General features: G+C 38.9%; 1 protein-coding gene across 13 annotated transcripts in view; it reads right to left on the bottom strand.

Moving 5' to 3' along the window:
• The window catches only part of BNC2 (basonuclin 2), a 423,941-nt gene that overhangs the window by 233,548 nt on the left and 167,394 nt on the right, over positions 1-22,999 (bottom strand). For 10 of the 13 annotated variants that reach the window (XM_046664177.1, XM_046664175.1, XM_046664186.1 and 7 more), the window contains one exon: positions 21,047-21,130. The exons of the other annotated variants lie outside the window; for them this stretch is intronic. In XM_046664177.1, coding sequence (XP_046520133.1) covers positions 21,047-21,130 — 84 coding nt within the window. The remainder of the gene's footprint in view (positions 1-21,046; positions 21,131-22,999) is intronic. 13 annotated transcript variants of the gene reach the window in all.

The following is a 22,999-nucleotide window of genomic DNA, read 5'->3' on the forward strand; positions in this document are numbered from 1 at the left end:
GTAGGCTTCATTCTTCCTGGTTCCCAATGAAAAGGGAAATACCATGACAAGAAAGAGACCAACTCTGGACATAGGAAGGCAATGCTCATTTCATCCCAAACACTGGACTCAACAGGGAGCGCTCCCTGTCATTAACCTCCCATGCCTCCAGAATCCCAAGGTGTCCTGGCTCCCATGCTATCCTTAGCTGCTAACTGCCCAAACTGTTGCACAGGAGCATGCAAATTTTTCCCCAATGGCTGCCCTTTGTCCACAATGCCCGCAATTCTCATCAGCCCTCTCAACCACAACTTCATGGGATCCAAACTTTCACGCCCAGTAACATTTCACTACGAACGCACCAAATGATGGCCTTGACTCACGAGGTTCCACCACGTTTCTGCTCTGGGCCTCCGCCCTTTAGGCTGGGACTGCTTGGGGGCACCAAAGGGAAGCTGGCTTTGTAGTCAGCAGCTGCACCTTCGGAAATTCTATTTAGTAAAAATTTCTGAAAACTGCCTGTATCCTAGGCTGGTCTGGCATTGGGCATGGTTTCTAGTTGCTCCCTGAGGACAGATCCATGACAATGAGAGAAAAATAATAGCAGGGGCAGTAACAGTATCTAGGAAAAAGGGGGCAAGTGAGGGGAAGGTGGCAGTTGTGTCTGGCTGAGCACGCTGTTTTGCCCCAGGGGTACACTCTCCCTACTTTAAACCTGGCTGCAGTTGGCCTGCCAACATTAACTGTGTTCCTATAATCAAGAATCGGCAATGCAGAGTGAATAAACCAACCCAAAGCAGAGTTGGGGACTGGGTCTAACTCTGACACCATCTGTTGACTCTGGTCAAATCATTTGCTTTTTCTTCATCTGTAAATTAAATAGCATGGACCCATGCCTATTTTTCTAAATGCAGTGAAGATAAATGAAAAAATGCTCCATAAATCAAAGGAGATATTGCCATCACACAATATTTTTTTTCCTAGTCCTTCCTTCCTTCCATTCATTCGATAAGGCATGCACTCAAGCACCTACTCAGCACCTGATAGACATGTGGCAGACACTGTACTGTGTGCTGGTGGCACCAACATGAATGAGAATGGGCCATAAATCAAGGCTCCATGACAGCCTAAATGGGGCTAGTAACTAAGAAAGCAATTAGAGGATGGTGTGGTAGGAACAGACGGTGTGGTAAGAACAGGGAGAGAGGGATACACAAGACGCTCTGTGAAGAAGAAGGCAAGAAACCCAGATCAGGTGGATGAACTGACGAGCGAACTCTTACAGAGGAAGAACACGGGGCCGGCCCAGTGGCACAGCAGTTAAGTGCGCATATTCCGCTTCGGTGGCCCAGAGTTTGCCAGTTCGGATCCCGGGTGTGGACATGGCACCACTTGGCACGCCATGCTGTGGTAGGCGTCCCACATATAAAGTAGAGGAAGATGGGCACGGATGTTAGCTCAGGGCCAGTCTTCCTCAGCGAAAAGAGGAGGATTGGCAGATGTTAGCTCAGGGCTAGTCTTCCTCAAAAACAAACAAACAAAAAACATAAAAAGAAGAAGAACCACCTGAGCTGAGTGGGAAGCAAGATGTACACGGCCATGCCATCTTGCAACTGGCTAATACACACACCGGTGCAAATCTTTTATTTGCCTAATAATTACAATTCAGCAGCTTTTCTGTAAACATGTCAACGTGATATGTGTGCACTGGAATGTTTCACTTCTATCAATGAAGCATTATGTCTAATGCTGCAGATACCCTGCCTATTCTGAGTCAGGAATTCTTTATAAATCAGGGAAATGCCTTAGAAATGACAGAAACTCTCTTATGTTGGACCTATAACTTCTTTTAGGTAGAGCAGTCCCTATTATCTTATTTTACTCTTTGAAACTATCTTATGTTACGAAGCACAAAAGTAGGTTTAATATTTGACTAGCATCATGAAATTGTATCTAAGACTAATTTGGAGATATGAAAACTCACATTGCCAGTTAATTTTCTAATTAGAACAAAATTTACTTTTTAAACCACACCATCAAACTCAAATTAGGATCATTCATATTTGCATTTCTAAGCCTAGTGACCAAAGACCCTCTATCTCTGCTTTGCTGTTCTGTCCTCTTTTTTTTGTTTTTTTGGTGAGGAAGATTGGCCCTGAGCTACTATCTGTTGCCAATCTTCCTCTTTTTTTTCTTTTCCTCCCCAAAGCCCCAGCACATAGTTGTATATCCTAGTTGTAGGTCCTTCGAGTTCTTCTATGTGGGATGCCACCACAGCACGGCTTAATGAGCAGTGCAGAGGTCCATGACTAGGACCCGAACCAGCAAACCCTGGGCCACTAAAGTGGAGCACCCAAACTTAACCACTTGGCCATGGGGCAGGCCCCTGACTTCTTTTTAAAAGTCAAAGGTGGATATTCCTAAATTTTCTTGCTTTCATAATTAAGCATTTGGTTAAAAGAATAACAAGTCTAAAAAAATCTTTAAACATATGCTTCCTACATGTTTAACTTTTCCTAGGAAATCACTGCTAACTAATTAAAAAGATACATATTGGGGCTAGCCTGGTGTGCAGCGGTTAAGTTTGCACATTTACGCTTCAGCAGCATGGGGTTTGCTGGTTTGGATCCTGGGTGTGGACCTGCACACCACTTGTCAAGTCATGCTGTGGCAGGCGTCCCACATATAAAGTAGAGGAAGATTGGTGCAGATGTTGGCTCAGGGCTAATCTTCCCCAAAAAAAAGATACATATTACCATGATTAGTTTTTTAGTCACATTTACAATAAGGACTTCCAGGATTAAAAATACTAGAGGAACTATAATTAACATTTTACATAAAAATTTATCCATTTTTTTCTTTGTGATATTTCAATGAATATCTGTATTTATTTTTTTAAAAACAGTAATTTTAATAATCACTACATTAGCAGTTCCTTTGAGTGGGTTATTTCTTGCATAAAATCTGAATTTCTATTTCAATAAATAGGTCATGTGGCCTTTAGTATATTTTTCCTATAAAATATGTTTTTTTCTATGAAGTTTTACCTTCTAAAATACTCTCCTCCAGAGCTGTATTTCGCCAGAGGGCTTCTCCATCTATCTGTGTTTGGTCTCCTCTTCAATTCTTTGTTTTCTTCACTCCAGTAATTTTGGCATTCCTTTGATCTCTGTCATCTCTGCTACAAATGTTCTCTCCTAACTCTATATAGATGTTTTAGTTTGTTTTTCTCGACAGCACGACTCCTTCAATAAAATAGGCAGGTGGTATTAAAGAGATTAATATGCTTCATTAAAAGAAAGAAACTACAGGGCACCAGCCCGGAGGCCTAGTGGTTAAGCTCACATGCTCCATTTCAGCATGTTTGGATCCTGAGTGCAGACCTACACACTGCTCATCAAGCCATGCTGTGGCAGCATCCCACATAAAAAGTAGAGGAAGACTGGCACAGATGTTAGCTCAGCAACAATCTTCCTCAAGCAAAAAGAGAAGACTGACAACAAATGGTAGCTCAGGGCCAATCTTCCTCACCAAAAAAACCCCCCAAAACAAGAAACAACAGCTTAAAAACACAGGCACAAAAAAGTAACTAACCAATACTTTCAATTATCTGAATACTACAAAGCAACTGACAATGCAGTAAACAACATCCACGCTATCTTAGCAACGAAGTAAAAACATCTTTCAAGAAACCATAGGTCAGCTTTCATTACTGAGACGCGTCGGGTGATCCTGTACTAAACACTTCAACACACAGCCAGCTAAACTGACACATCTTCTCAATTCAAATGTGTTATCTACACAGCAAGTTGGTCTGCGTGGCTACTGATATAAGATGTAATCTACACTAATCTATTCCAAGCAAGATTCACACATATTTTTGAGGCGATACATCCTTTAAAAGAAAATTCTGGTGTTTTGAAGAAATGTTATTTATTTCACTTTAATGTAATCATGATAATTCAACCCGGACACTTTACTTGCTTGAAGCTTCTTTCTTTTGATATTTTTTTCTGCTTGAGTTTATAGTGTTTTAAAATTCACAAACAACTTCAAATATTTATGAACTAGTATCAGGGTGGTATTTTACTCTGAAAAATTTTCAAGCCAACAGGAACACTGTAGGTTTCCTATTTCCATTGAGAGAGAAATACTAATTTCAGAGAGAAACAGATTTCATTCTCTCACACAGACACACAGATACACGTTAAAGTTACGAAACTACCGTCACTAGAACACACGCTTTGGTTGTTTATCCAAGAATGGTAATGAGGATACAATGATCTGCCTTCTTTAGCCAAGTCCTCCCTTGTAATAATAGCATCCATTTATTTAACAGCTAACCAACATTTGGAGTACTATGTTTATTCAAGGGGTTTTTCCCTTTGCAAATCTAACGGGCCCATACAAGAATAAAATCCATAATCAGGCTCTTATTGATTCCATGCTCTACTCAACTGAGATAGGCAGTGCAAACAACTGAAGTATTGTTATAGGACAGATAATCAACAATGTGGTTAACGGAAATGAACAGCGGGACTCTCCTTAGTGCCAAATGCAGTCAATTGAAGTAGTCACCTTCAACAGCCCAAGAAAGAAAGTTGATTCCCAATTATGGCACAGGGAGGATTATCTGAGCAAATAGTACCTTCAACTTCTTATTGACATAATTAAACCGAACGAGAGATTTATTCTTTTGGTAACATTTCATTTTCTCTAGCATATATCATTTAGATATAATCAAACAAGAAATGTTTTAAAACCACAACACTTAAAAGATTCTTAAGATGCAAAGTAAAGAAAGGTGTACTTCAAGTTTATATAGAGAGAAACCAACGTAGTGCATTTTGGGGGAACCCTCTAAGTACCAAGCGCCATGCTGGGCACCAGAGTATACAGTATACAAAGATGAACACAACTTGGTTCTTGCCCTCAGGAAGAGTGTCTTCCAGTTGAGCTTGCTGATTCCCCACTCTATTTGCCACAGAAAAACACCATCTATTCAAAAACTTGACTGAAACTTTATCCCCTGTGTGAATTCTTCCTTGGTTTGCCTGTCCTCTGTGACTCCACGGAACAAAGATTAGCATTTATCACATTCGCTCATTCATCAAGCAATTGTTAGGGACCTTCTTACTAAGCGCCAGGCATGATGGTCATCAGTGCAGAGACTCTAAAGCTAAACAGGACAGAAACTACCTCTTGGGAAGATGACAGTACAACTCTAACAAGTTAGCTTAGCACCCACTGCATATGGCAGAGCTCCCTCAGAAACACTGGCTTATGCATGTTCATATCACCAGCCCCTGACATACTGTAGGAGCTAAATATGTTAATTTGGTACCTGATGAAAAGATCTTCAGATGGAAAATCACAAGACCATGTTTTGACCACAGTAAGTCCCTGTGACACTCTGGGTCTCACTTTCTTCATCAAACTATGAGGTGGCTATCACTGCCCCATGTGATCTCAGGTTCTACTAGTCTATGAGAGGATACTCTGATTTCAAGTGAGAGGGGTAAATATATTTAACAACCTCAGGATGTGCTTTAAACAATTTTAAACCCATCTAAACTATGATTAGTTCAATGACTAGGCCTAGGCTGAAATCACATCTTGAAACATTATTGTAACCATTATTGTGGAATTTACTTTCTGATTTTGATATATTGAGTTCTTTTCTTGTCTCTCCTTACCCGTAGATGTATAATTTGGGTCTGCTGTATTCTTTCAAAGGAAGAATTGGCAGGGTGGTTGCTGTTACTTAGGATAAGTGTATAATCTCTTTGACTTTCTCTTGTTGGGCAAACTGCCCAGCGAATATCAATTTTTTTAGAGCTACAAATATGGTTTTAATAGATTCACAGATTTCAAATTATTAGAATTCAGAGCACGTCTCTCCCAGGGTGAGCAGATAATTCACAACAATCCATGCAGATGCAAAGGAGATGACAATGGATCAATCTGTATGTGAATAAGTTGACACAGTGGTTTACTGCTCCTCCTAGCTCTACAAACCTCCCCCACCCCCCAACACACACTGTCTTCCTATGAAGAAAAATGCCTCAGCCTATGGGAGTTCAAATTAGTCATAATACCCACTTTAGGGACTGAGGAAGACTTACTGTAAATCAGCCACTCAGAAACCACATTTGACATATTTTGGTTATAATGTAACTATAGCTGCATAATATTGTACCTATTGATTGGAGCTTGGGATTATAATGGAAAGCAATTGCCATACGTTGAAAGTGATCAACCACAGATAGAAAATTATTCCTGAAGAGCCCACAAAGGGAATCATTTTTCTTATAATCTAAAACTCCTTTTCCCCTAGATGATATATTTTATCACACCCCTAAGGCTGTATTTTGCCCTAAAGGTGCTAAGGTATCTTAACCTCAAATCACCCAATTTTTCAACTCCCTCAAACCAAAAGAAAGCTCTAGCAGAGTAAACTAAATTCTTTCTCTATTGAAATAGTACTGTGTGTTCCAAATTGGAGCAAAGCAGAAGAACGTCTCACTGGATAACAACCCCAGTTTATTGAGGATGTAATAACAGCTATAAATTCATATTAGAATCTTCCTCTGTTGTTTTCTGTCCCTGTCCTTTACTTTTAAAAAATATAATAGCTTATGGAGGGAATTGTTGGATGTCAGATATCATGCGACGCATTTTGTCTGCAAGGCGTCCCTTCCATCTATCTGTACAAAGAGAGAATTTGTTCTTCTCTACCACCCTTAAAGTGCCATTCCTATAAGCAGTATGTATTTCTGTAAAAACAGGAACACGCAGGAAGGAAAGAAATCAGATACCACAGAGAAATAATTAAGATCAGTTCATCCCACTTAAAAGAAGTCAAGGGTGTTCGAGACTTGAACTGCCACTTGGAGTCAATGCTAGGACACTTTGCATGACCCGCGATAGTTGTTAACCTTATAATTTTTAGACCATGACTCCAATAAAAAGAAGTAACCACAATGAACAGAACACATAAAGTAACTGCCTAACAACTGCTTTTGTTAGAAGTTGGTTTCTGAAACAGATTCTTCTGTCACGTAAGTACTGAAGACATGCATAATGTTTCGATCCCACTGGGGGCTACTTTTTAGTTTTTCCTTACACTCTTCTCTAAATCTTTGCTAATCTATCCAATGTCACGGTGTAATAGAAGCATTAGCTATATCTATTGGGGTTCCTGGGTCCATTTGGAAAAACGCAGTGAGGATTTGGGTCTACGTTTGAAGATCTTAACGAGCCAAATCACCCTGTGGCAGAATTCTGCTAAACAACTCTGTTTTTAAGAAGAATATTAAGAGTAGCTGCACAGTTGACAACTTTCCTCCCATTCTCAAAATCAAGGATATGGGATATAATTGGGGCAAGGCCTATAAATGTTTTGTGCTTCAATGTGGATAAAGCAACAGACCTGTGTCCATGAAAGGGAAACGCATTACCTATTCCAGATGACTCTGGTCCTAACGGTGAATGGCCTATTGCCCAAGTGGTATGCTAAAATTATTGAGGAAAATGGCAATAGTCCTCTTAAATAACAAGGTGGGGGTAAAGGCACACCTGAACTCACCTGAGAAGCACACTACCACAAATGAGGCATTCAGAACAGCAAGTACTCCAGAGCACTCCAGGCTTTTAAACCCACACTAAAAACAAAGTATCGGTTCCTAGAGTGGGCTCTTCCTCTGCACTACTAAAAATCCTCTGTTTCACCTCTTCTTGAGCCACATTAACCAACTTCCCCATTTACAGCTAAGTAGCGTCTTACTCTGAGTTTGCCCCATGTATCTCGGGCTTCCTGACAACCTGGAAGAAGACGCTTATGCTCAAGTCAGAAGTGTGGGGCGTTAATGATCATGCTCAGAGAACCACAATGATCAACTGAGAATGAGACCCAATGGGTCAACATTTCCCCCATTCTATGTTTGGGGGAGACATTTTCATGAGATGCCTAAGAAGGCCTCAGTGAGAATGAACACCATTAGTAGTAGTACTAATCACCTCAATAATTCATCTTTGTATTGGCCTCCCTTGGTCCTCCATTCCTGCTCTGAGATCTACTCAAATTAAGTACCTTTATACAAGTCACTGTCTCAGGATCTGTCTGCCGGAGGACCTAGGTTAAGTCAGCTCCCCAAAAGACATCCTAAAATGTACAGATGAAATAATATCTGACTGTATCAAAATGAAGAGATCAGAGAGACATAACTCACAGTAAAAAGGAAAAGATACATGATAAAAGGAGAGAAACCAGGAAAGCATAGGAAGGATAGAGCTACATTTTTCCATCCAAAAGAATAATCAGCCCATGGAGAAGTCATACTCATCAGAAAAATTCCGAGGGGTGCAACTCGTAGCCCTTTACTTTTACCACCAGTGCTTCTACTTGACAGAGGGCCAGACTATACCCCAGAGCTTCTCATTGGCTCTGGTCACATGTATCACTCCCAACTAGAAACAGGACACGTAGTCTCATACTGTCTTCTCAGCTCTCTGAAACCCGCTTCCTATAAGAACTGAGAAGTAGGCTCTAGTAAGCAAGCAGAGGAGAGCAGTCAGCCCACTGTTAGTCACTCCTTCAACTCAGAAGTCATCCTATCCCACCATATGCCTGGCTTGTCAGCACCCTGATTTCAATTCTGGTTTGACAAGTATTGTCCTGAAAGGCTTCCAGGAAACAGACCCAAACTCCATCAAATAAATCTGCATAGTTCAACAGAGATTGAAAATCCAAGTTGCATAATCCAGAAAAGAGCCAAGTGCAACAGTGAAAATGTATCCTTACACGTATTGTGAGGTTGTCTTACGCCACAGTTTCTCTCATTAAGAAAACCCTAAACAAATCATTCACGGGTGATTGGTCTGAAATATTTTAGTGGTTACTGATTCACAAAACCACAGAAATAATACACATTCTGCCAACAGCCAGGGACGTTGCTATGGCATCATAGATAATCATGGTGGAGACAGGAAGATCTGTGGCACTCCTATGAAGATGAGACAAAAGCCCTTAAAATAATCTATCCAACTATCTGATTTGTCAATTTGGAAACATTTAATATCAACACAGGCGAGTAAAGAAGGAAAAAATCCTAACTGTTCAGGCCAAAATGAAATCACAATTAAGATTTTAAGTTACACATTCATAATTGCCCTGTGCATAATCCTAAAAGGACATCGTTCTGAATCCATTTTCTAGATGAGATTAAGTAGGAACAGCAAAACACCAGTCATCAGGCTCCATTCATAAAAGCAAATCAAGAGGGAATTACCTGTGACTTTTTTTTCCTGCAATTTATTAGTTAAATTTTCGGATACCACTGTCATATTCTGTTAAAGAATAAGAGAATGTCATGGAGTCGTGAAGCAACCTGAGAGCAAGATCAATAAAATGCACACCTCTGATTTAATTTCTCAAAAGCAAAGTTTTCATTTGAGGACTTAAGGAAACCAGCTTCAGGGAGTCAGGGGGATGGGGATGAGGAAAGTAAGCAGAGTAAATAAGAGAAAAACACCAAGCAAAAGTTCTGAATCAAATTCTAAATAATGACATTAAAAATTTCCTTTGCACTGGGATTCCTAATTGTTTTTTGTTTTTTTATTTTTTCATAAGTGTTTCTGCTTTCTGCTCTCTAGCTGACAGGAGTGCTTGCTTTCCATTCCATACAAAAAGATAATGAATGTTCCTTGCATGCGTAAGACATGAACTTACATAACTAATAGTTATAAATAAAATTCTTTTGCAGATCAAAGAAAAAAAGAACTTTGTTTAGTCAAGAAATTCCTAATGGCTTCATTTATAAGTAAAACTTTCTCTTTATTTGAGACTCAGTAGCACAGCAGAGTACAGCTGGAAGACAGCAGGTAGCGCTCATAACGAATTTTGCACAGTTTTGAGAAAATCCTATCTGAAGTCAGTGTCTTCTTCTGGGGTCAGCAGATGAGTGGTTCAAAAAGAAGAAACTACCCCAGGGAGCATCATGAGATACGAAAAACAACAAAAACCCACACAACTGGAGGGTTCGGGGAGGAACATTCCTGCTAATTAAACTTTCCAGTTCTTATGGTCCTCTACATACACAAATCCCAGTCGAGAAAGGCGTGCAGGATCAGGCCTGTACCAAGAAGAAGTCTACCATCATCACATTAATTCTATTATTACTTCATAATGCTAACCAGCCAAGTTTACACAGAAGAGATTAAATAGCAAGATAATCTTATAAACAATGCTCATTTCATCAGTTTGATTTATATCAGTGACTGTTCTTCTAATTAATTTATACATCCACATGCTTTAATTTACACAGACAGACACCTACACTGGGGTAGGATAGCTATTTTTTTAATGTCTTGAACTTTGAGACGGGTTCATGTTTAGACTTCCCAATGTTGCTGTTTCAGTTCCCCCACGCTTCCAAACTGAAGTGACTGTTAAAATACTTTGCATTAAAGTCGAAGCATGCAGAAAGAAAATATTTTACCAAACTCAATACCTATCTCCCCCTGGCAATATTTATATGTTTAATTTTAGTTGGTGTAGCTTTACTCAACAACCAGATCTGTCCACTCCAAAGCTGGCCATCTATCTCTTCTAACTAATAAGCCCCTCAAAGTCTTTTCGATATATAAGTTCATCTTGTTATAGCATCTATCTTAAATTCCTATATTAGTCTTAATGCAGTTTCTAGTGACTTAGAGGCGGGGAAAGCCGCTAATTGAAAAAATATATATCATTTCTACTAACATCGGGGGCTTGGATAAAATTTTTAAAGTACCCTCTCCGGGATGCTGGTTTACAACAGCAGGTACCACCAGTCAACAGTTAGAAATGGGAAAATTCCAGAGAGCGAGGAAAATTCAACTCATCCCAATTCCGGAAGCAGAAAGATCAAAACAACATCTCTGAATCCAGACCCCTTACAATAAGCTATCAGTGACATCATGCTAATGCCAGCACTCTTTGAAACCCTTAAAAAATAACAACATAAAGGAATAGCCTGGTGTCACTATTATTCCAGTTTAGTCGTTTTACAACTTCCACGGATAGTTTCAGTGTGGGGATGAGGATGTCTGTTTACTTATTTAATCAGGCAGGCAAAAAGGTTTTTACTTGTCTTTGATATAAAACTTTTATTTATATATTTGATCAATGTTTATTTGTAGGACCTTAATACAATAACAGATGTCAGCTACACTATCTGTTTTTGATTATAAACTCCTAGAGGGCAGAGACCCTGTCTATTCAGCTCACTTTTTATAGGATGCAAACACAGTACCATACCCAAAAAGGCACTTAAAGATGGTTTTTATAATAATGGATCAAGGGGACCAGGTCTGCTTCTATGCTCCATGAAATTCCACTGGCATGTATTGAACATTAAAGAGTAACACTTTTATATTCTTGGGTAACTCCATTCTTCAGATGTCTGTAATGGCACTTTTCTTTTGAAACAGGGATTATTTAGATGGAACTATTTCCACCTCTTAAGGTTCAAGAGTCAGCTTTTGTCCAACACCTAAATTCTATACTAACTGACACTAGAAGATGAAAGAAAAAAGAGCCAGCCCCAAACATTCCATTTCTTAACATTAAGTTAGCACACTTCCCGCATCAGGCAGAAGGATCTGTTTTCGTGGGGGAAGCTGCCAAGACCCCAACCCTGGGACCTAAAACTGCAGCCTCCTTGCATTCGTCATGTTCACTCGGATCACACAGAACAAGGCACACAGTGAGTTAAATAATTTCCTGTGATGAGAAAAAACTTAGAACACTGCTACATAATACTTACAAACTCTAAAGGAAGAAAAACCAGTAAACAATATCTTAAAGGCTCTGTTCTGACACATCAGAAATGGAGAAATTTTACTAACTATGTAATTTTGGGTGAGTCTTTTAAAATTTCTGGGCCTTGATTTCCAAATCTGTGAAATGAAGACATTAGATTGTACAACTTCAGATCATTTCCAGATTGAAAAAGATAATTTCCAGATTGAAACATGGAAAAGCAATACTGAGTCCTAAAGACTCTTCCACACAAACTGCGATTCCTCTGTCTCCCCAAACAAAAGGTTTCTTCTGGTCTTTTGCCCGTGGAGGTAAGGGGACTACATGTTCTCAATGTAAATTATTCATTAGGACTAACTCCCACAAAATATTCGAACAGAACGCCACTAGCTATTCTTGTAAACACAAAAAAATAGGGATTTATATGCAATGATATATGTTGTATGTATATACAAAATCCATACACATGTGCACACTCCCACATAAACACACAACTCTCTCTATTCAAGCCAAGAATTAAAATACTTCCTGCTTTCCTATCTTTTCTTCCTCCTTGTATGAAGCTTCTACAACTTAGAAACTTACATGAAGTAAAAATAAGCGTCTTCTTTAACATTTCTTATCCTAATACTGACAGTTTCCAACATGAAACAGCTTATGTTAAGTTGATCATCTGAAATCTAGATAACATTCTCTGAAATGGTAGTATTGAGAGAGAATGCAGAATATAGTTAAGTTCTCAGGTCATTCAACCAAGGTTTATTTAATCTAAAATGTACCTGAAATATAGAACTCCAGATATAGAATCTATGTTAATGCTCCTTAAGCAGAGAGTAACAGTAACAGTAACAACAGCAGGAGAAGAATAAAGAAGGTCCTAAAATATGTAGGGGCACCCACTTCACACTCCACTAAAATAAAAAAAGGAGGGAAAAAATCTTCAGTTCATGAAACTTTTTATCTGTATTTCCTAAGACACTTTCAAAAGAAAACTTCAAGCAACTACTGAGTATACAAGTACACTATCATTTTCTTATTTGTTTTGAGAAACAAATAAATGCACTACAGAATGCAGTGATTTCTTCCAAGAAAAGAAGAAAAACGTAAGTATCTTGCTCAAAAGTTCCTATGTTCATCTTGGATTTCTTATTCTTGGGGAAAAACATCATAAAACTGCTTGAAGGTGAATAATATTTAAATAGTCAACATACGTGAAATTTTCAGCAAAAAAATTTTCCTGATTTCTATCTGCTCAGCCAACAGAAGCGAGTAAAATGCATTTATATAATAAGAATGCATTCACCATTAGTTATGTGCTAGGCATAGTGCCTTACACATAGATTATCTCCTTATCCCGTTCAACAATGCCAAGAAGATAGATCTGAAGAACTCAAGTCTTCCTATTCTGTTTATTCAATTAAAACAAAATTCAAAGATCAAAGCACACAGAAGCAATACTCTAACTATTGGCTACTCTCTTAGGAAACTCAAGCGCTTCCGTTTGAGTGTCTTCCTCCTATGTCAGTGTAAGAAGGAAGATGGTAACTGGGAGCCACAAATTTCTGGCTTCCTTCAAAACAATCCCATTTAAGAGTCCAAGGAAAGGGATAATTTAGTGAGTACTCTGCATTCCTTTTAAAAAAAACTAATCAAAGTTCATTCATATTCCTTAAAAAAAAAAAAACCACCAATGGTCACACAAGTTTGTATAAAATGCAACCTAAATTTTATAAGTTTAAAATTTAAGTAACTGCGGATACTAATCTTTTAACTAGTAGCAGGAAAACCAAGAAATAAAAACACAATTGCAGTTTAACACTACAGAAGATGGAGAATGAGAACAGGTTGTAAAGAGAATTGAATATAAAAGGATGAGAATAAAGGAAAAGAGAAAATGGAGAAGGAAAAAGAGAAGAAAAAAAGGAGATTCACAACAGGGAAAAGAGAAATGAGCGAGAGAGGAGACTGACAGAGCAAAGAGAGAGAAGACGCTGGCAGGAAAATGGCTCTTAGCCAAGACTTGCGGAGCCCTGGACCATCGCCTCTATCTGACAGCGGGATTACCTCTCCGATGGTTTTTAAAAATGCTTTCTGTATCTAAATGGTCTCGTTTTATTTTTCGAATTCCCATGTTTATTTTGAAATGAAAGTTCAAGTTTGAAAACTTTGCTTATGTGTAAAGGAGTGACTTTTATTTTAGAAACGCATGTTGGAACCTTCACATCACTGCTCAGTTTAGTGCTTAAAACCTCAGAGATACCCCGACATTCCAAACTTGACAGTCTTTCCTTTGGAAAGAAATGAGGGCTGCCTCTTGTCACCGGGCCTGAAAATTACATTTCAAATCGGTCTTCACGATTGTGCAAAGCCTAAAAATAGGTTCATTTGCTTGAGGAGTAATCTATCACCAAAGATAATTGTTTTTATTCTCAAGAAAACAATGTAGTTGTGTCCAAAGTGTCAGAAACTCTCAAAGGGACATCCAAAGTTGATCATCAGAGCCTGATGTACGTATGGACATCATCTGTACATCAGGTGTATGTCTGTATACTCCAGCCTGGGGTACACATGCAGAGCAATGGCACGGAACATTGTACTCAAAGCCAGACTCTATAGAAAGGTAAGCTGTGCATCAATCAATTCAGCATGGCTTAGCAGGCTAAGAACCCCACCCACCCACCCTACCTTAACGGGATGGCTTGTTTCTTTCTACCCATCCACCTACCCATCCTCTCTGTGCTCCAATATACCACTGGTCCTTACAATATCCCTCAATACCGTAGGAATGCTTTTATATAAAAATTCATTAGATAATGTACCACTTTCAATATATTGATCCTACAAACTCTAACTCTGTGAAGTGGTTCAACACGATGTCATCACTACACGGCAACTTGTTTCATTTACAGTATGTTTCACTTCTACTCATGAGCTAATATAATTCAATTTTTTTTTACTGCACACAGGCTGCTAGACACATGTGCATGGCAAATGGAATCTGAACTTAGCTTAACAGCCTCATTTATTCCTGATGGTTTAAATTATTTCATCACAATTAATGACACCCCCTCAGCTTCCTGTGCAGCGCTGCCAGATGTTCAGAGACCACAAAGCCACTCTCTTCTTTGACGGCTGGTGACAAGTCGTCCTCTGAAGGACGTTCCCTAGGTACATGGGCCGGATGACACCTCCATTGCTTAGCACCTCTCTGCCTCCCAGAGTAACCATGTTGAGGAAAAAGCAGGAAGGCACGAGAAACCAGCAAATGCATTAGCGAGGGCAAATTATGTGAAGTGATCTAAACTCTGAGGAACTTGGCTCCTGCCACAGGAGTTCTAACCTTGCTGTTTGATGAAAGAACTCTGCGCCTCCATCTTCCTAGCCACTGGCAACCGCTGAGTGCCTAGCATGGCGTCAGGCCTCAGGGAATGTCAAAGAACAATGAAAATATAAATTTCTCCACAGGGATACTTATTGGTTTTGGTAATTTTGCTTTGGAAGGGGTGTTGTTTAAATTTACCATCTTCATCATGATCAGCATCTTGTTTCTGAGAGGGACCAGTTTGAACAACTTATCATTGTCTACATCTTCCACTACGATTAAACCTCCTATGCTATTCAACAGACACTTCCAATAGAAACGCACAACATTTTGGCAACTTGTGCTAAACGGTTTCCCCGTTTTTCCTTTGTAAGGTTTACTGAGATATAATATAATTGATACAGAAAAAGCTGCACACATTTCATATATACGTCACGATGAGTTTGCTTTACCTCTTTTTCTTAGGCTTGGTAGGATTTATTCTTTTCAGGGGCTGCTGGTTTTTTGTTTTTGTTCTTGTGAGGTTTTGTCTGCTGTTATTTTGTTAATTTTTTTTTAAAGAACACACTGAAAAACAGACTTCACACTTTTCCTATTTTGATTCTAATAGGAGCAAAGCCATTTACTTTTTTCCTTGACAACAAAAAACAATTTTTCTAAGCACAAAATTCAGAAACAGTAATTATCTTACATGCATCGTTTGAATTTCTCACAAAAATATAAATCTGTATAATTACAGGTAGCTAAGAGGGTGGCAGAAATAGTAAACACACTACCACTTTTACAGTAAGAACCCAATACTACAGCTCTAATTTGGAAAACATTTCCATCAACTAGAGAACATGTGGCAGACATTTTATGGATTATTTTTTAAATGTTTAAAAAAAAAAAAAAAAGGCTGATCTTATTCAGGGAATAAGGGGCCTTTTCGTTTGCCAAAAACTGTAATAGGAAAACTGAAAGGCCACCTGTGTCAGCCCACCCTATAGTAGGAACACAAGCTATAAGAGCATTTTGAAAAATATTTTTAAACTGAGATGAGAAAAAGAAATCAATATCAATACAGATTCCAAGCAGATGCAAAAGGCTTCTGTGCATGTGAGCGATTATGTGTGTGGCCTACACAGGCTAATTTCAGATGCCTCCAAAACTCAGCGTACTTTCTCTTTTATTAGCTATTTGGGATTAAAACTAGGAGCTCATTCATATTAACTTTGACAATGGACACAAATATCGGGTAAGTTAACCAAGCCAATCCAGTTGGATTTTCCCCTTCATGGATGACTTTTTTAAGCTTAAATGACCACTTAATTTTACCAGACATGCTACACTTAATATTTTGACAGTTATTTATTAAAATTACTTTCCTAGGAAGTCTATGAAACCAACAGTCTAGTTTTTATCAGATTTGAGGAGATCAGAAAGAAGTCGTGATCATGGCATACTCACAGCCAGCAGACAACAATAGGAAACTCTTAGCACTCCCAGAGTTGCATCAAATTTTCCATGGACCGAAACTCAAATGAAATAGTTCAATTACGGAGAGGTAGATAAGTAAAATAAACAACTAATTTCATACAGTGAAGTTGGGGGAGAGTCATATGGACCTCATTCTGTTGTCTCCAAACACTTTATCGGAGGGGAAAAAGGAGCTGAATAAACTTTAAACTCTCATGTAGGGATGGATTGCTTGTGTGTCCCTGGCAGATGTGGAAAGGAGATGAAATGGGCAAGGGAGAATCAAATATCCCATCACTGCAGGTTTGTGGAGGGAGAGCGCATTGCAAAGATCTCACATCTGGCAATCATTTGTCAATAGCTGGAAAGAGAACGGCAGGAAACTTTCTGGCTCTTGGAGAAGATGAAAAGACAAAAACCATGTGTCTCACACACACACACACACACACACACACACACACATACTCTCACTCTGCAATGGTACAATGACTACTACACTTATTCTCCACCCTCCTTCCCCCCGCCCAAATTTAATGATCTTCAGATATACTCTACTCCACGGTCAAAAACATGCAGTCACTTGCCTTGTTAAAGCTGCAGTGTATGTACCTTTTTCAAATAAACCCCAGGGCTGATGTGAGAAAATCAAAATCAGTCAAGCATAGACCGCCTGGTACTTTGGGCAGGAATCCTTGTGGTTTAGTCAATAAACAGAATCTGAATGAAAGACACCACAGTAACTAGACAGTAAGGTTTTGAACAGTTCTGAACCTGAAGGGGGTTGGGGAAGGCGGGTACACTAGTGACCACGGACATAAGGTTACCGGTCCACTGAGATTGCTCACTCTACCTGTGACGTGACTGTGTTTAGCATAAGGTCATGTGCTGTTTCTAACATGTACTCAAAAAAAGAGTGAACTTCTATCTGAGGGATGTTGTGAATGAATGAACGTGAATGAATTTGGGGAGGGAACAGTTTAAATAATTATACCTATTTAACAGGGTGGGAAGGGGAAACCTCAGATTCTGTTTAGTCCATACTGGTGATAACACAGAAAATTTGCCAGCTTCATTATGAGTCCATAACAATGACCAGCTTTGCCCCAGTAGGTTTTCCATGTAATAAAAAGTTTTCAAGACAACCCACACAAAATTAATTAACTTCTCCAAAATTGTAGGAATTTAAATCTGTTCATGGTGATCGATAGACTTTAATGGGCAGGTTTTGGTTCATCCTTATGCTGCATTTAACTAGCAGCAGCCGCCGAGCTTGTCCCTGTGATTCCATAAGTGAATGCTGCAGGTTGTTTAATAACCTGGCAAATTCACAGTAGCTTGTCAAATTATTACAGGAACAGTGTCATCACTAAACAAGCCTGATCACGGTTAATTACAATGCAGACTAGAGAGCAGCCACAATTGTTCATTAATTACAGGAAGCACCTCATTTAAATTTTATGGAAATTTACACTTGCACCCCGGTATGTCTGGAAAAAAAAAAGTGATCCTTCACGCATTCACAGAAGAAAGGAGTCTGTGGTTTATGAAACATCACAGTCAATTGTGTCTAATCTGGTACTGAAATATTGGTTCATTATTTACTCTAATTTTCTAAGCACTTTAGTGGTGAAAAATACCAAGTCAACCCCACATCTTGAATTCCCAACCAAGAAAGGAACTGTGCTGGGCTAACTGTAACAGCTTAATACATGAGGAGGCACAATTAGAGTCCGAAAGTAACTTTTCTCTGAGTAAAAATAAAATATTTAACAGCAATTAAGGGAGGTCTAAACTAGAATAGTGATTTCCCATAAAATTACATAAGAGCAAGATTTTTTGCTACTATACACCAATTACCCTCCCAAGCTAAAAAAAAAAAAAAAAAGTACACAGCTTCATACCCACTTCAAAAGCCACTGAGGAAAATCAACAAAGTTAGACAGGGAATCAACACGTTGATTTCTAGCCATTTTTTCTACATCAAGCATATTAACACAAAAAGACAGCAGCTGCCCTGCAAAAGTCAAGTCAGGCATAGACTTCAAGGATGACAGTCATTCAAAACCAAAGATATATTCATGAAAGAGTGTCGGGGATCTTGGGAATATTAAATGATAAAGTTGCTAAACTATTTGAAATTTTAGTGATAAAAGGAGAGGGTTAAAAGGAAGCAGGTAAGAAGAGGAAGTGGGCTCCACCAGTTATGAGAACTCACGTCAGCTAAAATACAAAAGTAAACCAGGTATGGGCGCTGTGCGTCTAATGAAAATCCTCCGTAAGAAAGGATATAAACAAACCATTGCTCCTAAATCGAGGTGCACAAGAGGCCACTCTCAGAATCAAGAGGCCAAACAGCAAATCCTCTAGTGGTTAGAATGCCTGGCTCTGGGGGAAAGCCTGAGATCCAAGCAGGGAAAGTAGATGACTCTGGCAAGTCCTATAGTGAGTTCCCTGGAGTGTAGAGTTGGACTGAAAAATAAGAAATGGCTCATTCTCTAGGAAAAAAAAAAAAAAAAAAAAAAGGACCAGAATACACATGCCATGGCAAGAATGAAAGGACTCTAAGCTAAAAACTACTCCTGGAATTGTTAGCTGGTGAAGAACATATGAAGTGTCAAGTTTTTTACGACTGACATAATATGGATACACACCAGATATTATTAAAATGTATGGAACCCATATTTAGAAAGAAAGAGGGGAAAAAAGAGAGAAGGAGATGGTTCAAGGGGGTCCCAGTTAATTTACCAATTCACCATAGTCGACTATCTTTTAACGGATTCAACCTTTCCACTCAGTCCGCCAAAATGGTGTTACAAGACAAGAAATCCAATAAAATAAGCACTTTCATTTCTTTGCCCAGCAACTTGGTTTTCTTTGCAAGGTCCATGCTGAATTGTTAACTTCACAATCTAACTACCTCCAACTAGGGTTTCACTAAAACAAGTAAATATACATCTTCTTCCTTGGTATGCCAAAATAATGTGCTCCATTGGTCTCTTTCAGTTTTATATCACACATTCACATCTGCAAAACCCATTGATCTCTGTGCTATAACTCCAGATTCAAAAACAGATTATCCAACAACCACCCATGACAGACCATTCCAGGTGATGTGTTTGAAGAACATCACTCGTCCTACCCAAAGAGGTCAAGGGTCAGACTATTCTCCATGAAAAGTCTTCCATCACTCTGCATTTATGTGTCACACACAAGCTGTTAGCTTTCTAAATCTGGGAAATACATGATCATGTCTCATATGTGTCACACCTGCTTTTCTGTTGTATCATAGCCATACACCACCCAGACAGTACCGGCTTGTGGCACAGCAGAGCTCAGGTGGTCTTCCCTAGGCCAAGAGCAGGTGTGCAAGAGATGTGTACCCTTCAGTACCATAAAAACTAAAACCTCCTCCTACCGCCACTTCCACCTTCACTCTCGCTGTGAAGGAGTCAATTTTTAAAATTATTCTCTTTTCTCATGTGGGGTGTCTAAATCAGTAAAAATGTTTTAAAACCAAGCTCACTATGCTCATCCCATAAGTCTGAAAATTTAGAAAATGATGCCAAGTGGAGGCCCTAAAAACATAGTATGACTTTGCTCATGCTAGGAGATGCTATCCATGTTGAAACTTCAGCCTGTATCTTTGCATCACTGGAACACATATTCCTTAGACATTAAAAGGTACATGGAAGTGGAGACTTGTCTTTGGCCAAGACGTCATATTTATATTTTTAATTTACAGTACACCAAACTGCTTCTAATGCCTCAAGACCACACAAAATGAACAGAATTTCAAGTCAATACTTCCATGAAAAATGTACTTTGCTAATAAATTTAATGTTATACCACAGGACATATCTCCCAATCCGTGAAGAGGGGAGACACTTATCATTAAGTCCTATTTTTCTAATACAGAGCCCAGCTGAATGGCTTCTGTTCTCCTGAGCTGGGAGACCATCATTGTGCAGGAAGCATGACTTGTTCACCCTGTATCCCAGTGCCTAGCACAGTACTTAGCACATGACAGATGATTTCAAATGATGAAAGCTAATATTTACTCAGTGCCTGTTACATGCCAGGCACTGTGCTAACTGCCAGATAGACATCACATTTAATCCTCATAATCACCTTGTGCGATAAATCTCCATTTTATAGACGAGAACACTAAAGCTTAGTTAGGTTCGGTGACTTGCCAAAGGTCTCACAACAACTTGCTTCGTCAACCTAGGCGGCCAGCCTTCAGAAACCCCGTTCTTGTCCACCGCAGTATATGCTATTTCTTGAATGCATAAATGAATGGTCTCCAGTTACAGACAACTAATCCTGAAAAGGACTTTTTGCTGCACATATGCTACTTTGGTCCCTCTTTTATACCTGTCTCAATGGTAGTCTGTCTCCTCATGGCATTGATGTATCTGTATGGCTTTCAGGGACCACTGTTTCTGTCACACCACCCCCAACTGATAAAACAATAAGACTCCAACCTGGACTTCCAGCCTCTGGTCTGGCTCCTCCAGGTTTGGGCAAAAGTCTGCACCCAGCACTCTGCCAGCACATGCCACTGGAACCTGGGGGAATACGGCCGAGTTAGAAGCTGGCTGTGGAGGCTACTGAGAACCACACACAAACACCCCTGACCCAGGCAGAAGCAGGGACACCCCAACTGCAGCTCTCGAACAGCTCATCATGGCTTCCCAGGTTTTTGACACTTTGTAGGTCAAATATATTGTAAATATCCTACATCCCAGTTTATTAATGACCAGAAGGTAAATCCCAAAAAGGAAAAGATCCAGATGAATTTTATTCCCCCTTGCATCCGCAGCATGGACCAGTAAGTAGGCACTTAATAAATATCTGTGGACAGAAAGAGGAGAGAAGAAGGAAGGTAAAAAGGAAGGAAAAGAAGAAATGAGTGTAGGGAAAAAGAAACAGACTTTCTGTCTGATGTCAGTGATATTTTTTCCTCTATCTTTTAATTTGTTTATGTGGGAATTAAGAAAATTGCTCTCTATAATACCTAAAGTTCCTTTGCACTCTTAACACACCTGTTTAAACTTCTTTTTCCTGTTCCTGGTATAAGTTAGCACAGGCAGACTTTATTTATCAATATTTATTCTTTATTTGCTTACTATCTTTAAATTACACTTAAGAGGTTTACTTGATGTCTGTTCTAATAAAAATGATAACAAAACAGCTACAATTTAGTGAATGTTTCTCTATATCTAGAATTCCACCCTGAAAGCCACTAAGATTCCCTTTCAAAATTAAGTTTTCTAATATAATTAGTCAATCTCATCCTGAAATACTGCCTACTGTCACTTGTTTACTTCATTTAAAAATTTTTAAGACAAAATAATTTAGATTCCATCTAAACCTGATTTTTCTTTTTAAAAAAATTTCTCTAAATCACTACTTAGTATTTCCAAACACATACTATCTTCATTAATCATCTATCTATATGTACTGAATCTCAATCCATCAATTGGCTTCACTTCACCTGTCTTTTTTCCCAGTCAAAGCCCTCCTTTGGTGCTTTGTTTTGTTCTATTCTTTAATTCCAATTAGGATCATCTGTGCCAATCAATTTTCTTTCTTCAGAGATCAGTTTTCAGCCAAGCATGCTGCCATAGAAGGCATTTCTTTCTTTCTTTTGACCCACAAATCAGTTCACTTCTCCAAATTTAAACAATTTTCAATAAGCTCCACTTTGCAAATTCACTAGTGAACATCACTAATTTTTTTAAAAAGCACTCAGTCAACTCTTCACACATTTTTAGGTTCAACTCTCCCGTTCTTTTCAAGTCTCTTCTTCTTCCTTCCTGCCTATCTACATAAGGTGAAATGGACAGATTGTCATCTGTCTTTGAACTTAACCAGTCTTTACCCACAAATTTCACCAGCGGAGCCCAAGAGGGGAAGGAGAGGGATGTCACAATTATTGAACACTTGCAATGTGCCAGTCACCATGTGGCACCTTACATATAGATTAACCCAATTTTTTCCTTTCAACCATCTTATGGGATATGCGCATCTCCATTTTACAAATGAAAAAAAAAAAAAAAACCCTGAGGCTTAGAATAGGTAAATAGCTAGTTCAGAGTCACATGCCAGAAAGCTGCAAAGCGCAAACTTAAAAAATAAGAAAATAATTGAGAACATATTCTGAAGAAGGTAATGAAAACCATGTAACAATTGCAGTTAGTGGTACCCATTCTGGAGACATTTGTGGATGTTTCATGTGAAAAAAATCACAAAGACGACAATAAAAGGAAACAGAGAAGTTACAAGAAATCAAGATCTACTACTTACTCTTTGGCCTAGGACAATACAGGCAATGTAAAAAGGAATGTATCCTCTAACTTGAGGAACGGGAAAGAAATGGGGCATGGAGAAGAGCAGAGACACTGCATGTGTGTCGTGTCACACACACAATGATG

The sequence above is a fragment of the Equus quagga genome, chromosome 6, assembly GCF_021613505.1.
Source record: "Equus quagga isolate Etosha38 chromosome 6, UCLA_HA_Equagga_1.0, whole genome shotgun sequence".
Taxonomy (NCBI): Eukaryota; Metazoa; Chordata; class Mammalia; order Perissodactyla; family Equidae; genus Equus; species Equus quagga.